At 35.3% G+C, this 16,098-nt stretch overlaps 2 protein-coding genes and 1 long non-coding RNA gene across 6 annotated transcripts in view; 2 read left to right on the top strand and 1 right to left on the bottom strand.

Moving 5' to 3' along the window:
* Nucleotides 462–6,336, top strand: LOC109832936 (25.3 kDa vesicle transport protein-like). Its single transcript, XM_020400431.1, has 6 exons — nucleotides 462–637; nucleotides 1,968–2,212; nucleotides 3,010–3,170; nucleotides 3,279–3,425; nucleotides 4,983–5,059; nucleotides 5,849–6,336. The coding sequence occupies exons 2-6, from the start codon at nucleotides 2,025–2,027 to the stop codon at nucleotides 5,930–5,932; spliced, it is 657 nt and encodes a 218-aa protein (XP_020256020.1). The 5' UTR covers nucleotides 462–637; nucleotides 1,968–2,024; the 3' UTR covers nucleotides 5,933–6,336.
* Nucleotides 6,570–10,079, top strand: LOC109832937. 4 transcript variants are annotated; one of them, XR_002245051.1, is made up of 3 exons: nucleotides 6,570–6,831; nucleotides 7,272–7,303; nucleotides 7,778–10,079. It is a non-coding gene; the product is annotated as an uncharacterized LOC109832937 (long non-coding RNA). The 4 variants fall into 4 exon arrangements; XR_002245052.1 differs by having other exon boundaries at nucleotides 6,570–6,850; XR_002245053.1 differs by lacking the exon at nucleotides 6,570–6,831 and having other exon boundaries at nucleotides 7,208–7,303; nucleotides 9,818–10,079.
* Nucleotides 10,646–16,098, bottom strand: part of LOC109834611 (membrin-11-like) — a 10,613-nt gene continuing 5,160 nt past the window's right edge. The window contains exons 2-5 of the mRNA XM_020402646.1: nucleotides 15,801–16,097; nucleotides 11,479–11,599; nucleotides 11,189–11,338; nucleotides 10,646–11,083 (exon numbers count right to left, since the gene is read on the bottom strand). Of these exons, the coding sequence (XP_020258235.1) occupies nucleotides 10,922–11,083; nucleotides 11,189–11,338; nucleotides 11,479–11,599; nucleotides 15,801–16,097 (730 nt within the window). The 3' untranslated portion in view covers nucleotides 10,646–10,921. The remainder of the gene's footprint in view (nucleotides 11,084–11,188; nucleotides 11,339–11,478; nucleotides 11,600–15,800; nucleotide 16,098) is intronic.

The raw sequence follows: 16,098 nt of genomic DNA, 5'->3' as shown, positions 1-16,098 counted from the left end.
ATGTGTTCTGCCAGATTATACTTTGTTCACGTGACTAGACAATTTCATATGATCGAACATATGGATTTTATATGAGGATACTGAGTATGAACCGATAGCTCATTTTGTAAAATGAGCTACCAGCTTACCGTTATGTGAACCCTATCTTGATATGACTAGCAGATGACTCACATGACATTGAGCTGGCAACCTATTTTGCAAAATGAGCTGTTAACTCATATACATTTTTTATTTTCCAATCTTTATATATGGATCCAAATCTGAAAATGTTTAATTTGAAATCCATATTCGCTTCCTACAAATAAGCCAACGATTAATTCAAAAAAAAAGAAAAAGAAAATAAGAAAATAAGAAAATGAATAAATAAAGTAAATAGCATGTTCAGATCCGGCTTTGATAATTTAAGAAAAAGAAATAAAAGAAAAGAAAAGGAAGAAATGAGTCCTATCTACGCGTAATTAATAAGAAGTAAATGATCTCATTTCCCCTTTTAAAAAAATTCTAATTTTCTCTCTTCTCTCGATCAAGAAAAGAAACCCCTTTTGCTGAGGAAACCTCGGTCGAATCGAAATTCTCGCCCAAATCGCTCATTGACTCCATCAACCGTACCTCAAACCCTCACGATCCCAGATTTCAGGTCACCGTTAAGCATTTGAATTGATCAATTTAGGCTTTCTCCCCGTTCTCGTATATCTCGCCGAATTGTTTGCTTATTCTTCTCAATTTTACGAATCTTGCCCTTTTCTCTGCATCTTTGTCCCTTTTTATATTTTTTAAATTTTTTTGAATTTGATGTGTAGATCTAGTGTGATTTTTATTTTTTATTTTTATTATTTTGGGTCCTAGGGTTTATTTTATCGTCATGAAGCCTTGTATTGCTTCGTCAGATTTTGATCGGCTTTTGTGATTTCGCAAGAGAGCTATGAACTGTTATCAAAATTGAGGTTGCTGAGCCGGTCGAGGCTAAAACTTCACATTTTGGATTTATCATATTCTTTTAGCTTACATCTCATTTGGGCGGATATTATAGATTATAGATTACCCAATGATTGATGGTTTAATTGGAGATCATAAAATTGCTGTGGAGATTGGTAGTGCTGGATAGATGAAGTAAGTCATCAATGAAAAAGCATCCATGTTATGAAACCGGCACCCAAACTGTTACCAACATTTGGAGCATGACAAGCTTATGCAAACCCTTGTGATTTCAAGGTGATGCCTCTCTAAGGGGGCTTGACGAAGAACCTGAAAATTTCTAATCAAACAAAACATCAATATAAGTTATATTCAGTGTTGTTAATAACAAACACATGCGCTTACACACAAGCTGGTGTGTGCACCAATATTTGAATCCTTATGGTTACTTCATACGGCTAAGAACATAAAATTTCCTTAGCAAATCAATTGTGAAACCCCGTTAGGTCGTCAAAGATTGCTCGTTGTTGAACAAGTTCTCTAAGGACATAGAGTATTGTTTGAAAGGGGCCTTTCAGTGTACTTTTATGTCATAGCATAATATGCTGTACAAATAGTAAAAGAGTTCAACATGACAAATTTTATGTATGATGTGATTAATTAATCTGTTACTAGGCTTGATATTCAGTTTGAACTCTGGTTTTGTTTGGTACAGTAAAGATTGAAATGTTAGTTTAATTTGAACTACTTTTGCGTGGTCTTGTTTGATATAGGATGACTTGAATGAGGGAAATAGGGACCGAGTGTCCTGTGCATGGACATGGGGCCAAGTTGGAGTCTAGGAACGGTTATCTTTAACTTTAGTTTCACCAGCATGTATCTTTCCATGTTTTCAAAGCCCCAATTATGACGAAGTCTTGTCACCCTAGATTTCACATTGCTTTAGAATGAGTTGAGCTACAGTTGTTCTTTTTATATTAAATTCACTTGTAGAATATCACATCATAACATCCCGATTATTAATCTGATATTTTCCTCTTTGCTAAATCTAGGTCAATTAAGGATATCATATTTAGCAACCTTTTGTTTGTCTCCTTATTGTGCATAAGATGGTGAAGCTGACGATGATAGCGCGTGTGACTGATGGCCTTCCATTAGCAGAAGGATTGGATGATGGGCGCGATCAGAAAGATGCTGAATTCTACAAGCAGCAAGCAAAACTTCTGTTTAAGAACTTGTCTAAAGGACATAACGAGGCTTCCAGGATGTCAATTGAGACTGGCCCTTACTTCTTCCAGTATCCTTTACTTTTTATTACTGCCAGATCATACTATCCTGTAATTACCATATACTAAAAGATTCTTTTCTATTATTGCAGCTACTATATGTGCAGAAGCTTTTTCCATAGTCAATGTGACACGAGAACTAGATGTTATAAAATGAAACCCTTTGCTTTCATTAGATGGTATAACCAAGCGCAAGCATGGAAGTGGTGACACATAATACAACATACAGACCCGAATCAAATTCTAAAAAGCATTTTCAAACCAATGGCATGGTAAAAAGCATTATGTCCAGCATAAGACATGTTCATGATAGAAGTGTTTCACTGCTTTACAGGTGTTGATTCTCCTTTTATGCATGTCTATGGAGACACCATCATACTCACATCCATTGCACTTGATATCACTGGGGATGGGTAGTTTGCTTTTGTGCTATGTTTAAAAACATTACAAGTTTGGCATGTCAGTACACATGGTGAATATTGGACAAGGCTTAGTAGAGTCATCAATAGTATCAGAATAGGTGATAATGATTAGTTTTCATTTGATATCGGGTTTGTACGCACCAGAGTTTTGGAATCAGATCTTATGCATAAAGTCTGATTTTGTGTTAAATGGATCATGTATCCAAATTCCTAACCTGAATAATTAAATACTTTTATATGGTAGCCTTCAACCCACATTATATGTTTCCTGTGCATTTGATAAGTATTATAGCAAAATATTTGATATATGGCTATGTTGCGTGTATGTGGTATTCAATTAAATTCATCTAGCATTTTTTGGTCGGTACCTTGACACAACTACACAGCTATATCATTGAAGGCCGTGTCTGTTACTTGACAATGTGTGATCGGTCATACCCAAAGAAGCTTGCTTTTCAGTACCTAGAGGACCTCAAAAATGAATTTGAGAAAGTCAATGGGAATCAGATTGAGACTGCTGCGAGGCCGTATGCTTTTATCAAATTTGGTAGGTTATATGCATCTGTTTGTTTCAAATTCTGCGTGAACATAGTTGATCAAAATCGTCATTTATTTTGCTGATTTTCTGTTTCTTTTACATGCTACTATTGTAAAGATACATTCATTCAGAAGACCAAGAAACTGTACTTGGATACTCGTACCCAAAGGAACCTTGCAAAGTTAAATGATGAGCTTTATGAAGTCCACCAGATAATGACTCGCAATGTTCAAGAAGTTCTTGGTGTTGGGGAAAAATTGGATCGTGAGTCCTTGATCTTCCTTAATTGTCTATATTTGTAATCACTTTTTCTCGTACTTCATTTTCATTGTTTTATCATTATCCTATACTTGGGTCTTTGATAGTTACTGTATTTAGGTAATATGAGTTGAATCATACACTATTGTTCATATTTCATACAAGCACTAGCTAATCACCAATCTGCAGTTGCCTCACGGTCATTGATGTCTCTCTTTGTAATCGCCTACTCTAAATAGTTATATGAGTGGTCAAAATTCAGAAACTATTTAAGTCCTCGAAGCTATTATATTGGTGGCACAACGAGAGCCAGTCAAAAGAAAACAAATGCAACATTCATAACCTGACCATCTTCATTTGAATTTTTATTCCTGTTCATTCTTTTGACTTCGCTACTGGTGACAGTAATAGCTTCATATAGATTTCATATATGCGGTTCACTCTGTTGCTGTATGCATCTAAAGATATATTTCAACAACTTAATCGTGCATGATGTCCATTTTTCTGAGAGATGCTTCATGTTTGGCATATGATCTGCTAGAAACTTAAAAGCAAGAAAGTCCAAACTTTCGTAGCCAGCTGACATGTGCCTTAAGCTTTCACATTAAAGGAAGAATTTGACCCTCCAGTTATGATCATGAAACATTGGGAATTCTGGTGTGGTTTATTGTGGTAGCATGCAAGATGGAAGATGCAATTGGTGATAAGTCATGCTCTTTTAACATTGCACTTTTTTCTTCTCTTGTGTCTGACATGAGATGTGAAAGGTGGAGAAAGATGAACAGACAAGATCACAGCTCTGGTATAGTGACCAAGGTCATCAAAATACTTAGCATAACTGTCAAAGTGGATTTATGTTAATCTCAGTTTTGCTTCTTGATGCTGATATAAGATGGGACTATATGGAGATGACGAACAGACAAGAACAGAACTTAGGTATAGCAATTAGCTCATCAAAATGTAGCGCTAATGTTAGTCTGGGTTTATTTTAAATCCCAGTGACTTGACTGTACTTTCTAGTTTATGTTATTTTTGGATGGACGTACATGGACACAAACATGCCAACATCAGACATGGCACGAAATTACAAATCACCAACAATTTTAACAATTTCTGAAATTCTTCATACTCATCAGCAACAGCAACAGCAAAAAATGTCATGTCCAATCAAGTTTTCCCAAAAAAAGAAAAGAAAAAAAGGGGGAAAAGGAAAAAGGCTCCAATAGTTGAAGTAACTATACTACATAGTAACACTGGTAGCATTAAAGAAATTCGGGGATTTGGAAATCAAATATATATTACTGAACTGTAAAGAGTTCAAAAGTAAGGGTTAAATTTTAAAGTTACATGTGACAGTTTTACTCACCACTAATGTGTGCAATTTTTAAGATCATGGAAGTTCCAGGCTGCAATCCATAGTTCATACTCTCTTTGAGTTTTTGTCTTAAGCGACCTTTATATTGCTTTACATCTGGTTTACCTTTCAACTTAATCTGAAGCAGTAATTATGAAAACCCAATTCTCAATTTATGCGACTAATGAATTGATGCAATGTTTATGCAGAGGTCAGTGAAATGTCAAGTCGGTTGACATCTGAATCTCGCATCTATGCTGATAAAGCAAAAGATTTGAATAGACAGGTACAATATATATGTTTGTTGCCTTGTTTGTCTTTTAATTAATTTGCTAACACAGTGTGGTTGCACTTCGTTTTTGAACTTATCGCAAATCATAGTAGCTTGTATGTCAAGTTGATAATTCATTATGAAGAAAACTTATTTTGGAAACACCTCAAGCTCATGCATAAGGAGTTCAGAAAATCAATATTCTTATTAATACATGGAGTAGATCAGTTTATTGTTTGAGATGGTTTTGTCATGTGTAACAAAGGTCGTTAAAATGCACCAATTAGGAAAAAGTGATAACATTAGAGCTGATAGAGAAAGGAATATAGGTAGACCTAAGAGAACCTGGTTAGAAACTATTGAGAAGGACATGACAACAAAAATGAGTGGAAGAATATGATTCATGTGGTTGACGCTTAAAATTTGGATAAAGGTTTTGTTGATGGTAGTTGTTGTCTACAAAGATTACCTTGTCAGATATTTGATGTGCAAGACACTTGACATTTGTGTCAGGTCTTTAAGTAACATTTGTTTGTCCCAATGCAGCAACTCTGAGCAATGAGTCTTTGGATATTTGAATGTTACTCACTTCCATGTAAACGAGTATGTACTATGTGCATGTACTAGCTTTGTGGCTGCTTTTCTCGTCTGCAGCGTATGCGGGGCGGTGGTGGTGGGGTGGGGGCTGGCGTGTACCTTCTAGATATTTTATTAGCACTTATCTTTCAATGCAAGTCTTCTAAATCCCTGCAGCCTGTGCAAACAATAAAAAAATTCAGCTGATATATGATGATCTTTTTGCAGGCTCTGATACGAAAGTGGGCTCCTGTTGCTATTGTGATTGGAGTCGTGCTGCTTCTCTTTTGGGTCAGAAAGAAGATATGGTAATTTTTTTCTCCCCTGTTTACTAGGGAAACTGAGTATAAGTTAAGCTTTTTCCTGCCGAGCACCTGGGCATCTTTCAGTTATGGCTCTTTGGACGCTCGGGAGATATATACTCAAGCGAGGCATCAGGAATCCTGTCCTTTTATTTTAAAAAAAATTTACCGGAGGGTAGTAGATGTTCAACAAAAGAAGCACCAGACTTTAAAAATTTTGAGAACGATTTCTGGCTTGAATATTCAATTAGTTGCTTTCGTTCGGCACTGAGATTCGTGTAGTGCGGTGTCTGGACCATGAAGCTGGGTATACATTTTGTACTCATGTATGCATTTTATACTCTTAAATATAATATGAATACTGTGATCTGTCCTTTCAATGTTTTTTTAATGTTGGCAAGCACCTTTTTCCTCTATGTTTTCTTTCATAAGTTGATAATTAAGTAGGAAGCTCGGCATGCTTTTCAAGCGTAAACCCAAACATCAGTCCCCTTGATGATTCCCATGCGAAAAAGTTAAATCATCGCCGCATCCGATATTGGAGATTCTTGCAATTCACTGAATAGCTGAGATGGTCAGCTATGAGTTGCTCAGATTTGTTTGTTGGATCATGCGCTTTGTAGTTCACCATAACGAGGTACCGTATGTTTTCATGCCTTAGAAAAGATGAGAAGGAACCACGCACGTTCAATTGTATTTGTTCCATACGTTTGTTCAAGGCAGGGCAAAAATGTTTATACTCCCTAGTTAGTTGTTACTGATTGTATCGATAAGAGTCATCAACAAAATCTAATCAAGAAAATGGAAGGAAAAAAGACGCGAAGCCAGAGCCAGCCTTGCTCGAGATGTGAAGGACGTGACGATTACCCTATTCCATAATACTGGATGACCATAACCAGAAAACAAATGGTGTTCTTCATCCTCAGAAGTATTTCTCTTTGTTAAAGAATTGTCCGTTCAAATTTAAAGTGATCATTTTGGTGTGTTTGGGATACCATATCTAAGGTATCTTAAGGGTGTGTTTGGGAACTTGGATTTGGGTCTGGATTTAAAATCCAGGGTATTTCAAATCCAAATTTTTAGTTTGGGTTCTGATTTAGACCAAGATTTTGAATCAATTGATTTAACAAAGAGGAATTTGAGAGCCAAAACCCCTGATTTCAAATTCCAACCCACCCTGTGTCATTTATCAAATCCCGACCCGATCCTCTGTTTCTCAAAAATCGCGATCCTCTCTCTCTCAAAAATCTCTCTCTCTCCCCCTCCCCCTCCCCCCAGATCTGATCTAGGGTTTATATAGTGTTAATGTTGGATTCATGTTATATAACTTGCTTATTTTCTTTTTCCAGGTTTGGGAACTGAAACTCTGTCTTGCATTTGGGTGAGTTCTCTTTTGCTTCTCCCCAAATGTGTTTCTTTTCCCTTTTTTTTTCTTTTTGGACTAATTTTGCATAATTTTGATGGTTCTAATTCTGTGAAATTTTTTTTTGGTTTGGAGGTCGGTGTCACCTGGTAATTGATTTGTTGAACATGTAACAAAACCTGGTCCTTTAGTGTGGTCTTATGTTATTGAGTATTCATTTTGATAAAGTATTTGTTCAAATTTGATTCATATGGTCATTTAAGAGAAATCAGCATACTTTGATATTCGTCTACTAAATGCAAACTATGATCATTCACATATTTGATTTTTGTGATTATAGAATACTCATTTGATGCGCATATGACTATTTCATATTCATGTGAACGACAATATTCATTACATATCACCTTCTAATCTCTATTGCTTTCTGATAGATTTGATTCATAAATTTATGTCACTGGAGCCTTTTTGTTTGAATGTCTTATTTAGCAGTGGGTCTGAACAATGAAATAAGTCGGTGTGGAGAAAGACTAGGGCCAGAAACCCAATTTGCATACTCTCTGCCTAGCATGAATATGCCTGCTCTGAAGCCGCATCTCGTTGGACATGCCTGTCATATGTATTTTTTCTTTTTTTTTAGAATTTTCCTTTCGTCGTTGTGTCTTGTCAATGTTCATGTATCAAAATCTGGTGCAATTTAGGATTTGATTTAGATGAACGTTTTAGAAATCATCTGAAAGTGCATAAAGAGTAACATATCTAGTTATGGATTAAAAAAACCAATAAAACCTTACTTATTGCTGACCAAATTCGTTGTGTTCAGGTTTTGTAGCCAAAATTATCAGCAGGTCCAACTAAGTTTGGTGTAGTCGTGTTGTACTGGCATATTATTAGTACTTCAGTATTTCTACTTCTCGTTGTGCGTTGTTATGAAAAATAGGATTTTCATATCTCCTTCGTAAGCTATATTGTTATTTTGACATACAGGTGACGTTAAGGATTTGGAATACGCTAGTAATACGCTTAAAATAGAACTGAAACCGTTAACGTCAGTATGACTAAGGATATTGCACCTTCTTCGCATATGCTTATCGTCTTTTTTTCCCTTTTCTTTTCGATATGACAAGAGTTTGGGGAAAAAAGCATTTTCTTCACATGTGAGCATTTGCCTGTGTTAATTGGTTGAGCTTTGTGGTGTTCACTTCAGATTATCTAGTACTAGAACGAGACCAGAAACCCAATTTGCATTGTTACACTAATGTATTAAGCCAGCATCTGTTTACCCTAATCTTGTGCCTGTTTGCTGATGAATATTATCTTATTCACACAATACGCTGGTTTCTTTTTCTTTTCTCCCCATCTTTTAACTGTCAGAAATTACTTGTATTTGCTTTATATTACGTATGGAGTCCCTTCTTGACTTAGAATATGTACAGAATGTCACTTTGACGACAAAAGGACACAAATCATCACGAAGAAAATGTTCATTTGATGAGTAGACAACCAAACCGCTGCGCACTTTGGCTATTTTCTCGACGACGTTTGTGTGATTTGATTTCTTTGCCTGAGCTATCCAAGTACCAAAAACATGGGTGTATGTATATCCTGATCATGATATTTCTCCTTTCCTTAGCACTACAAACTCTTAATGAGAGCCTTTTGTGTGCTCCTCAATCTTAGCTACAACTTGGAAACCCCACGCTCATTCTGATATGTGCTCGACACGGGGTATGACATTTCATGTTCTTGTGGAAACATCATCATTGACGCTCTCCCGTGCACGCACATTCCTAATATTATTACATGTTAATAGCATTTCTTTTGTTACTCGAAAATTAAACAACGATTTTCTTTTCATCCTTTCTCTTTTAAATTTTCCTGGTAGACTGATACTTCTCGTGTTCTGACATTGAAGCATGCACTACAACAAGCATGAATAAGATGACACATCAGTACTGTATCTGTAAGCTAGTTTCCTTTTCTTTTTCTTAATAGACTTACCTTTTTTGCTTTCTTAATCTTTTTCTTTTTTATATTACCTGTGTTTTTTTCTCTAGGTGCTAATTCTGGACTCGAAGTAGTTATTTGTTTTAAATATGCATTTATGAAAGAGTATTTGTGTTTAGTTATGGGCACGAATGATGGAAATGAACATGGCACTACTAAATATTTGTTGAATGGTCATGCACGTTTTATGGCTGTATGTATAACTGCACATTTGTTGGAATTTGTGGGGGCTTGCATTTCCTTCAGTTTATGATCTTCCTTTGGTTCATGTATGATGCTAGACAGATTTGAGTGACTAAGTCTCATGTATGATGTTAGGCTGAGTTGTAAAGTGTGCGCAAATGTAGTTCTCATGTTTGTTATTAGGTTGTGTATCATCTAGTGTATTGATTTCCCTAACCAATACTCTCACAGGTCTCCATATGCTTTTATGCTTATCTTATTCAGTCTCCGACTTTTTTGTTTAATTTGTTAGCTTGTTAGCTTGATTAAAAAAAATTATTGATCTGCTCATTTTCTTTGCAGGTTTTGGGCTCATATCGTGATGGCATATGAATTACTCTTTTGTTGTCGCAGATAGGGTTTATCATACGAGCACTTCTGAATCCTCAGTTGTAATTTCTTTACATCAAGGATACTTCTCTTCTCACATGCTATTCAGTTTGCAACTCTTTGTAATTTTTCTTATTAACATTTCTCTTGGTATATCAAAGACCAAATTGACTATGTAATTGTCAGTTGTACCTGCATTTGAGAAGTTAATGAAAGTGTTACTTATTTGCTCTGATATCAACTTATTCTCACTTTGAATATGTATGAAATATGAAACAAGCCTCAAGTGTTTTCCAGTCTGGATATCTGTAAAATATGCAATGATAATGTATTATTTAGATGTTTTTTTTAAGATACTTGATATGTTTGTAGAGTTTTCTTCATTTTTATTTTGTTGAAACTCTTGCAAGTTATGGTGGGCAATGAATTTGAAAATTTAGCAAATGTAGCTATCATCGCCAAAATTACCTAAATTTATGTTTTTTGGTTACTATTTTATACATCACCATTGTATTTGATGTAAACAAGATGGGTTAAGAGAATAAATTTTTATCAATTTTAAATTCAAATTCATATATAATAAAGTACCCAAACATTAGATTTTGAAATCAAAGATTTCAAATCCTTTTATTTAATAAAGATATCCAAACAAAAGATTTCTTAAATCATGGATTTCAAATCCTAAATTTAAAATCCATTGATTTTAAATCAACTTTCCAAATCCAAATCAAAGTTCCCAAACGCAGCCTTAGCCCGTCTTCAAGAATACCACTCGAATCAAACCATAATCTCATCAACGGATTGGAAAAGCTACCTGATGAAGAATCAAAATACAAGCGAAATTGGCATGTCATTCATCTGAGAATGATGCATAAACTACATCTGATAAAACTATACCATATATTAGAACAAAAATTGAACAATCTTTACAACTCCTTCGTACATCTCCTCGGGCATTTCATGAAATCTAGCGTGTTATTAAACAACAAAAATTGAACAATTTTTTTAACTCCTTCGTACATCTCCTCGGGCATTTCATGAAATCTAGCGTGTTATTAAACGTCAAGTCATAAGATATTAGTGCGTCCACCTCCAGAACATATACACCAGAATGACTGTAATTATCATACCAGCATATGCAACCCACTTGTCAACTCGGTGTCTCCTCTCAATAAGCTTTAGCACAGAGTTGGACAACCCAACTGTGTTAAGTATGTCTAAAGCCTTCCTTTGAGCTATCTGCAATCAGAAATTGAATCATTTTTCGGTTTTATCAGGTCTTAATTTAAATGATTGGGGGTAATGAACGAAGGAGATGCTATATTTTGAACCTTGCACCCTTACCTTGAGACGATCTTTCTGCTCTGCATATTTTGAAAGAATAGCTACTCCAGTGGAGTAGGCTTCTTCAACCATTATGTGAGAATTTCGGGCTGACTCCATTGCTCGAGCTTCATCATCAAAAATTTTCAATACAAGTTCGCCATCCCCATTCTGCAAAAGAATATCTTGTCTTAGTTATATATACATGATTAGAGTTAATTGACGATATTCCTGAACCCAACAACAGTAGTATATCGTGTTCAATGGATGCCAAGAAAAATTGACCGCAGTTAAAAACTAAGACCACATACCACTCTTTGCATTAGTTCTGCTCTCTCTTTAGCTTCCTGCATTCGCTGCTGTTGTCGAGCTGAAAGTTTGTCTAGATTTTCTTTCAACGAATCACCCTCTTCTGCCACCTGTTCCACTTTTCTGAACCAAGTAAAAAAGATTGAGAACTTCAAATAAAAAAAAATAAAATAAAAATGCATATGATTTCTTAGAGTCCTAAATAGCTTAAAGTTTTTTAATATGTTCAGCGCTGCACAAAACCATATGCTTTTCCAAAAAGACCGGGAAATTAGAATGTAACAGACATTATGAAGCATGAACGATGGAGAGGATGCCAACTAGGTGTTAAGCATAAGGAAACATATAACAAAAGCCTTTTACCATCAAAAGTCGGTTCAGCTGTGGAGCATGACACAATGCTAAAGGACCTGCTCTAAGGAATTGCCCGGGCTCTCCACAACCAAATGTATTTACCTGGTATGTTGCTTTGCAATTTTAACTATTACATGTCCATAAGTGGATATCACCTAAACAATGTCTGATTGTTTTCCGTAACACTAATTAGATGAATTCAAAGGTTGTGGAGAACTAAATGAAAGCTATTTGTTTTACTGACTTATATTCCCACATGCTAGTGAGTGATTTCAATATTAAACGAGAATCTACTCCCTTCACCTTCCTTCCATCCCTCAGTGTTGCATGTTCTTTTTAAGGCTAGTACTAAGAACGAGTTTTTATATCATTCAAACCTATCATCATAACACATACAATGTGATCAATTTACCTAATAAAGATCACTCTGCTTCTATCACAATCGCATTGGATAAGTGACTATTCTTCTCACTCAATATATCATAAGTCCATATATCATGCATCAATAGAGAAACGTTAAGCAAAGGGGTAGACTATTCTTCTCACTCAATATTCCAAAGGATGTGGTCCCAGGGGTTCCCAAACTAGATCACCTGGAATTTTTTAGCAACAAGGTACCCGGAAAATCTACATTGGCTTGATAAAATGGCAAAACTTGCACCAATCAAACATTGAACTAACACATGAATACAAAAAGGGAAAAATGCTTCCAGCCCCCAAAAGCCAAGTGACCATGCTTCCCACCCCCAGGACTTGGTCAATGGGCGTTTTACCCCTAAAAATAAAGAATCTATTCTCTGAGCCCCCAAAACACAAAACCCAAGACATTAAAACATGTGAAGACCATAATACCCTTCTCTCTCTCTTTCTTTTTTTATTAAAATATGATAGGGATTATTTTATTATTTTTGTTTTCTCTCTCTCTTTATCATGATGTACCAAGAGGATAGTTGAAATGATTGATGAGGATTATTTTATTATTTTCGTTTTTTATTATTTTGGTTGTTTGTATTGGGAGGTTGTTAAAGTTACGGGTTGATTGTTAAGGTTACGGGTTGGTTGTTAAGGTTAAGGGTTTGTTGTTAAGGTTATGAATCCTCTCTCTCTCTCTTTCTTTTTTTATTAAAATATGATGGGGATTATTTTATTATTTTTGTTTTCTCTCTCTCTTTATCATGATGTACCAAGAGGATAGTTGAAATGATTGATGAGGATTATTTTATTATTTTCGTTTTTTATTATTTTGGTTGTTTGTATTGGGAGGTTGTTAAAGTTACGGGTTGATTGTTAAGGTTACGGGTTGGTTGTTAAGGTTAAGGGTTTGTTGTTAAGGTTATGAATCCTCTCTCTCTCTCTTTCTTTTTTTATTAAAATATGATGGGGATTATTTTATTATTTTTGTTTTCTCTCTCTCTCTTTATCATGATGTACCAAGAGGATAGTTGAAATGATTGATGATGATTATTTTATTATTTTCGTTTTTTATTATTTTGGTTGTTTGTATTGGGAGGTTGTTAAAGTTACGGGTTGATTGTTAAGGTTACGGGTTGGTTGTTAAGGTTAAGGGTTTGTTGTTAAGGTTGTGAATCCTCTCTCTCTCTTTCTTTTTTTATTAAAATATGATGGGGATTATTTTATTATTTTTGTTTTCTCTCTCTCTCTTTATCATGATGTACCAAGAGGATAGTTGAAATGATTGATGAGGATTATTTTATTATTTTCGTTTTTTATTATTTTGGTTGTTTGTATTGGGAGGTTGTTAAAGTTACGGGTTGATTGTTAAGGTTACGGGTTGGTTGTTAAGGTTAAGGGTTTGTTGTTAAGGTTATGAATCCTCTCTCTCTCTCTTTCTTTTTTTATTAAAATATGATGGGGATTATTTTATTATTTTTGTTTTCTCTCTCTCTTTATCATGATGTACCAAGAGGATAGTTGAAATGATTGATGAGGATTATTTTATTATTTTTGTTTTTTATTATCCTTAACAATTAAACCTGTAACCTTAACAATTAAACACGTAACCTTAACAATTAAACCCGTAACCTTAACAATTAAACCCGTAACCTTAACAATTAAACCCGTAACCTTAACAATTAAACCCGTAACCTTAACAATTAAACCCGTAACCTTAACAATAAATCCGTAACCTACACAACAAATCCACAACCTTAACAACAAACCCTTAACCTTAACAACCAACCCGTAACCTTAACAATCAACCCGTAACTTTAACAACCTCCCAATACAAACAACCAAAATAATAAAAAACGAAAATAATAAAATAATCATCATCAATCATTTCAACTATCCTCTTGGTACATCATGATAAAGAGAGAGAGAAAACAAAAATAATAAAATAATCCCCATCATATTTTAATAAAAAAAGAAAGAGAGAGAGAGAGGATTCATAACCTTAACAACAAACCCTTAACCTTAACAACCAACCCGTAACCTTAACAATCAACCCGTAACTTTAACAACCTCCCAATACAAACAACCAAAATAATAAGAAACGAAAATAATAAAATAATCCTCATCAATCATTTCAACTATCCTCTTGGTACATCATGATAAAGAGAGAGAGAGAAAACAAAAATAATAAAATAATCCCCATTATATTTTAATAAAAAAAAGAAAGAGAGAGAGAGGATTCATAACCTTAACAACAAACCCTTAACCTTAACAACCAACCTGTAACCTTAACAATCAACCCGTAACTTTAACAACCTCCCAATACAAACAACCAAAATAATAAAAAACGAAAATAATAAAATAATCATCATCAATCATTTCAACTATCCTCTTGGTACATCATGATAAAGAGAGAGAGAAAACAAAAATAATAAAATAATCCCCATCATATTTTAATAAAAAAAGAAAGAGAGAGAGAGGATTCATAACCTTAACAACAAACCCTTAACCTTAACAACCAACCCGTAACCTTAACAATCAACCCGTAACTTTAACAACCTCCCAATACAAACAACGAAAATAATAAAAAAACGAAAATAATAAAATAATCTTCATCAATCATTTCAACTATCCTCTTGGTACATCATGATAAAGAGAGAGAGAGATAGAGAAATAATAAAATAATCCTCATCATATTTTAATAAAAAAAGAAAGAGAGAGAGAAGGGTATTATGGTCTTCGCATGTTTTAATGTCTTGGGTTTTGTGTTTTGGGGGCTCAGAGAACACAATCTTTATTTTTAGGGGTAAAACACTCATTGACCAAGTCTTGGGGGTAGGAAGCACGTTCACTTGGCTTTTGGGGGCTGGAAGCATTTTTCCCATACAAAAAAGAACAACCCCCTTCTGGTGGTAAAATACTAAAATGCCTCAGAAATCTGACCCCGGATAGCTAGGTTCAAGTATTTCAGGCATATTTTGGATTTCAAAAAGAAACCTGGTATAAAGCACGATAAAGAATTCGGAATCTCCATCCAAGGAAGCGTGACGTTGAGAGAAATTTTAATATATCAATATTTTCACGCTCACAAACCAATGACTTGCTAAGGGGCTGCTCGGCAGTCAGCAACTAGAGTTGCCTGCAAGTGGGTCATTTTTGCTACGGTGCAAGTGTTTATATTTTGTTGCATTGCAAATGCCCTTCTAGTTGCAGCTTACGACTTAGACCACACACTTATAAGAAGCAAAATTTTATATAAGTCCAGCATTATGACATAACATGTGCAAATCCTAAGATGCAACGCTTTTCAAATGTTTTTAAGCTATTACAACAAAAAGCAATTAAAATCAAGCAGGCACGAAATTTAACTACCGCGATCACTTTCTCATATTTGTTTCTATGTTTTGATTAGGGTTAGGGTTAGGACACATAAGAGTGTTCCCCAAATAAATTCGTCACCAAACCTTCTCATAGATCAGAGCCAATACTACGCAGTGACAGGACCAAATTTTTGTCGGCAAACACACAGCGGAAACCCTAATTCGGATTCAGAAATAACCTCTTCCAGAGATCGCGCTGTCCTTTGGATGCAATCGACCGCCAGAGACGATCCATATCCGCACACAACGACTGGATCTGGTCGACATCCTTCTTGATCGCGAATGCGAGCTCCGTCGAAGAGTTGGATCCGATCCCGATCAAAGAAACCGATGATGGTGGAGGTAATGACGACAATGGGGATGAAGAGTATGCGGCCGATTCGAATCGCTCCAGCTTCTCGACTCCACTTCTTGCTTGAAGGAGAAGCTTCCGCGCGCTTTGGTAGAGATATGACAGAGATCCGCCGCCGCCGCCCA

This window comes from Asparagus officinalis, chromosome 3 (genome assembly GCF_001876935.1).
Source record: "Asparagus officinalis chromosome 3, Aspof.V1, whole genome shotgun sequence".
In the NCBI taxonomy this organism is placed as follows: domain Eukaryota; kingdom Viridiplantae; phylum Streptophyta; class Magnoliopsida; order Asparagales; family Asparagaceae; genus Asparagus; species Asparagus officinalis.
This window is presented reverse-complemented; position numbering and strand designations above follow the sequence as displayed.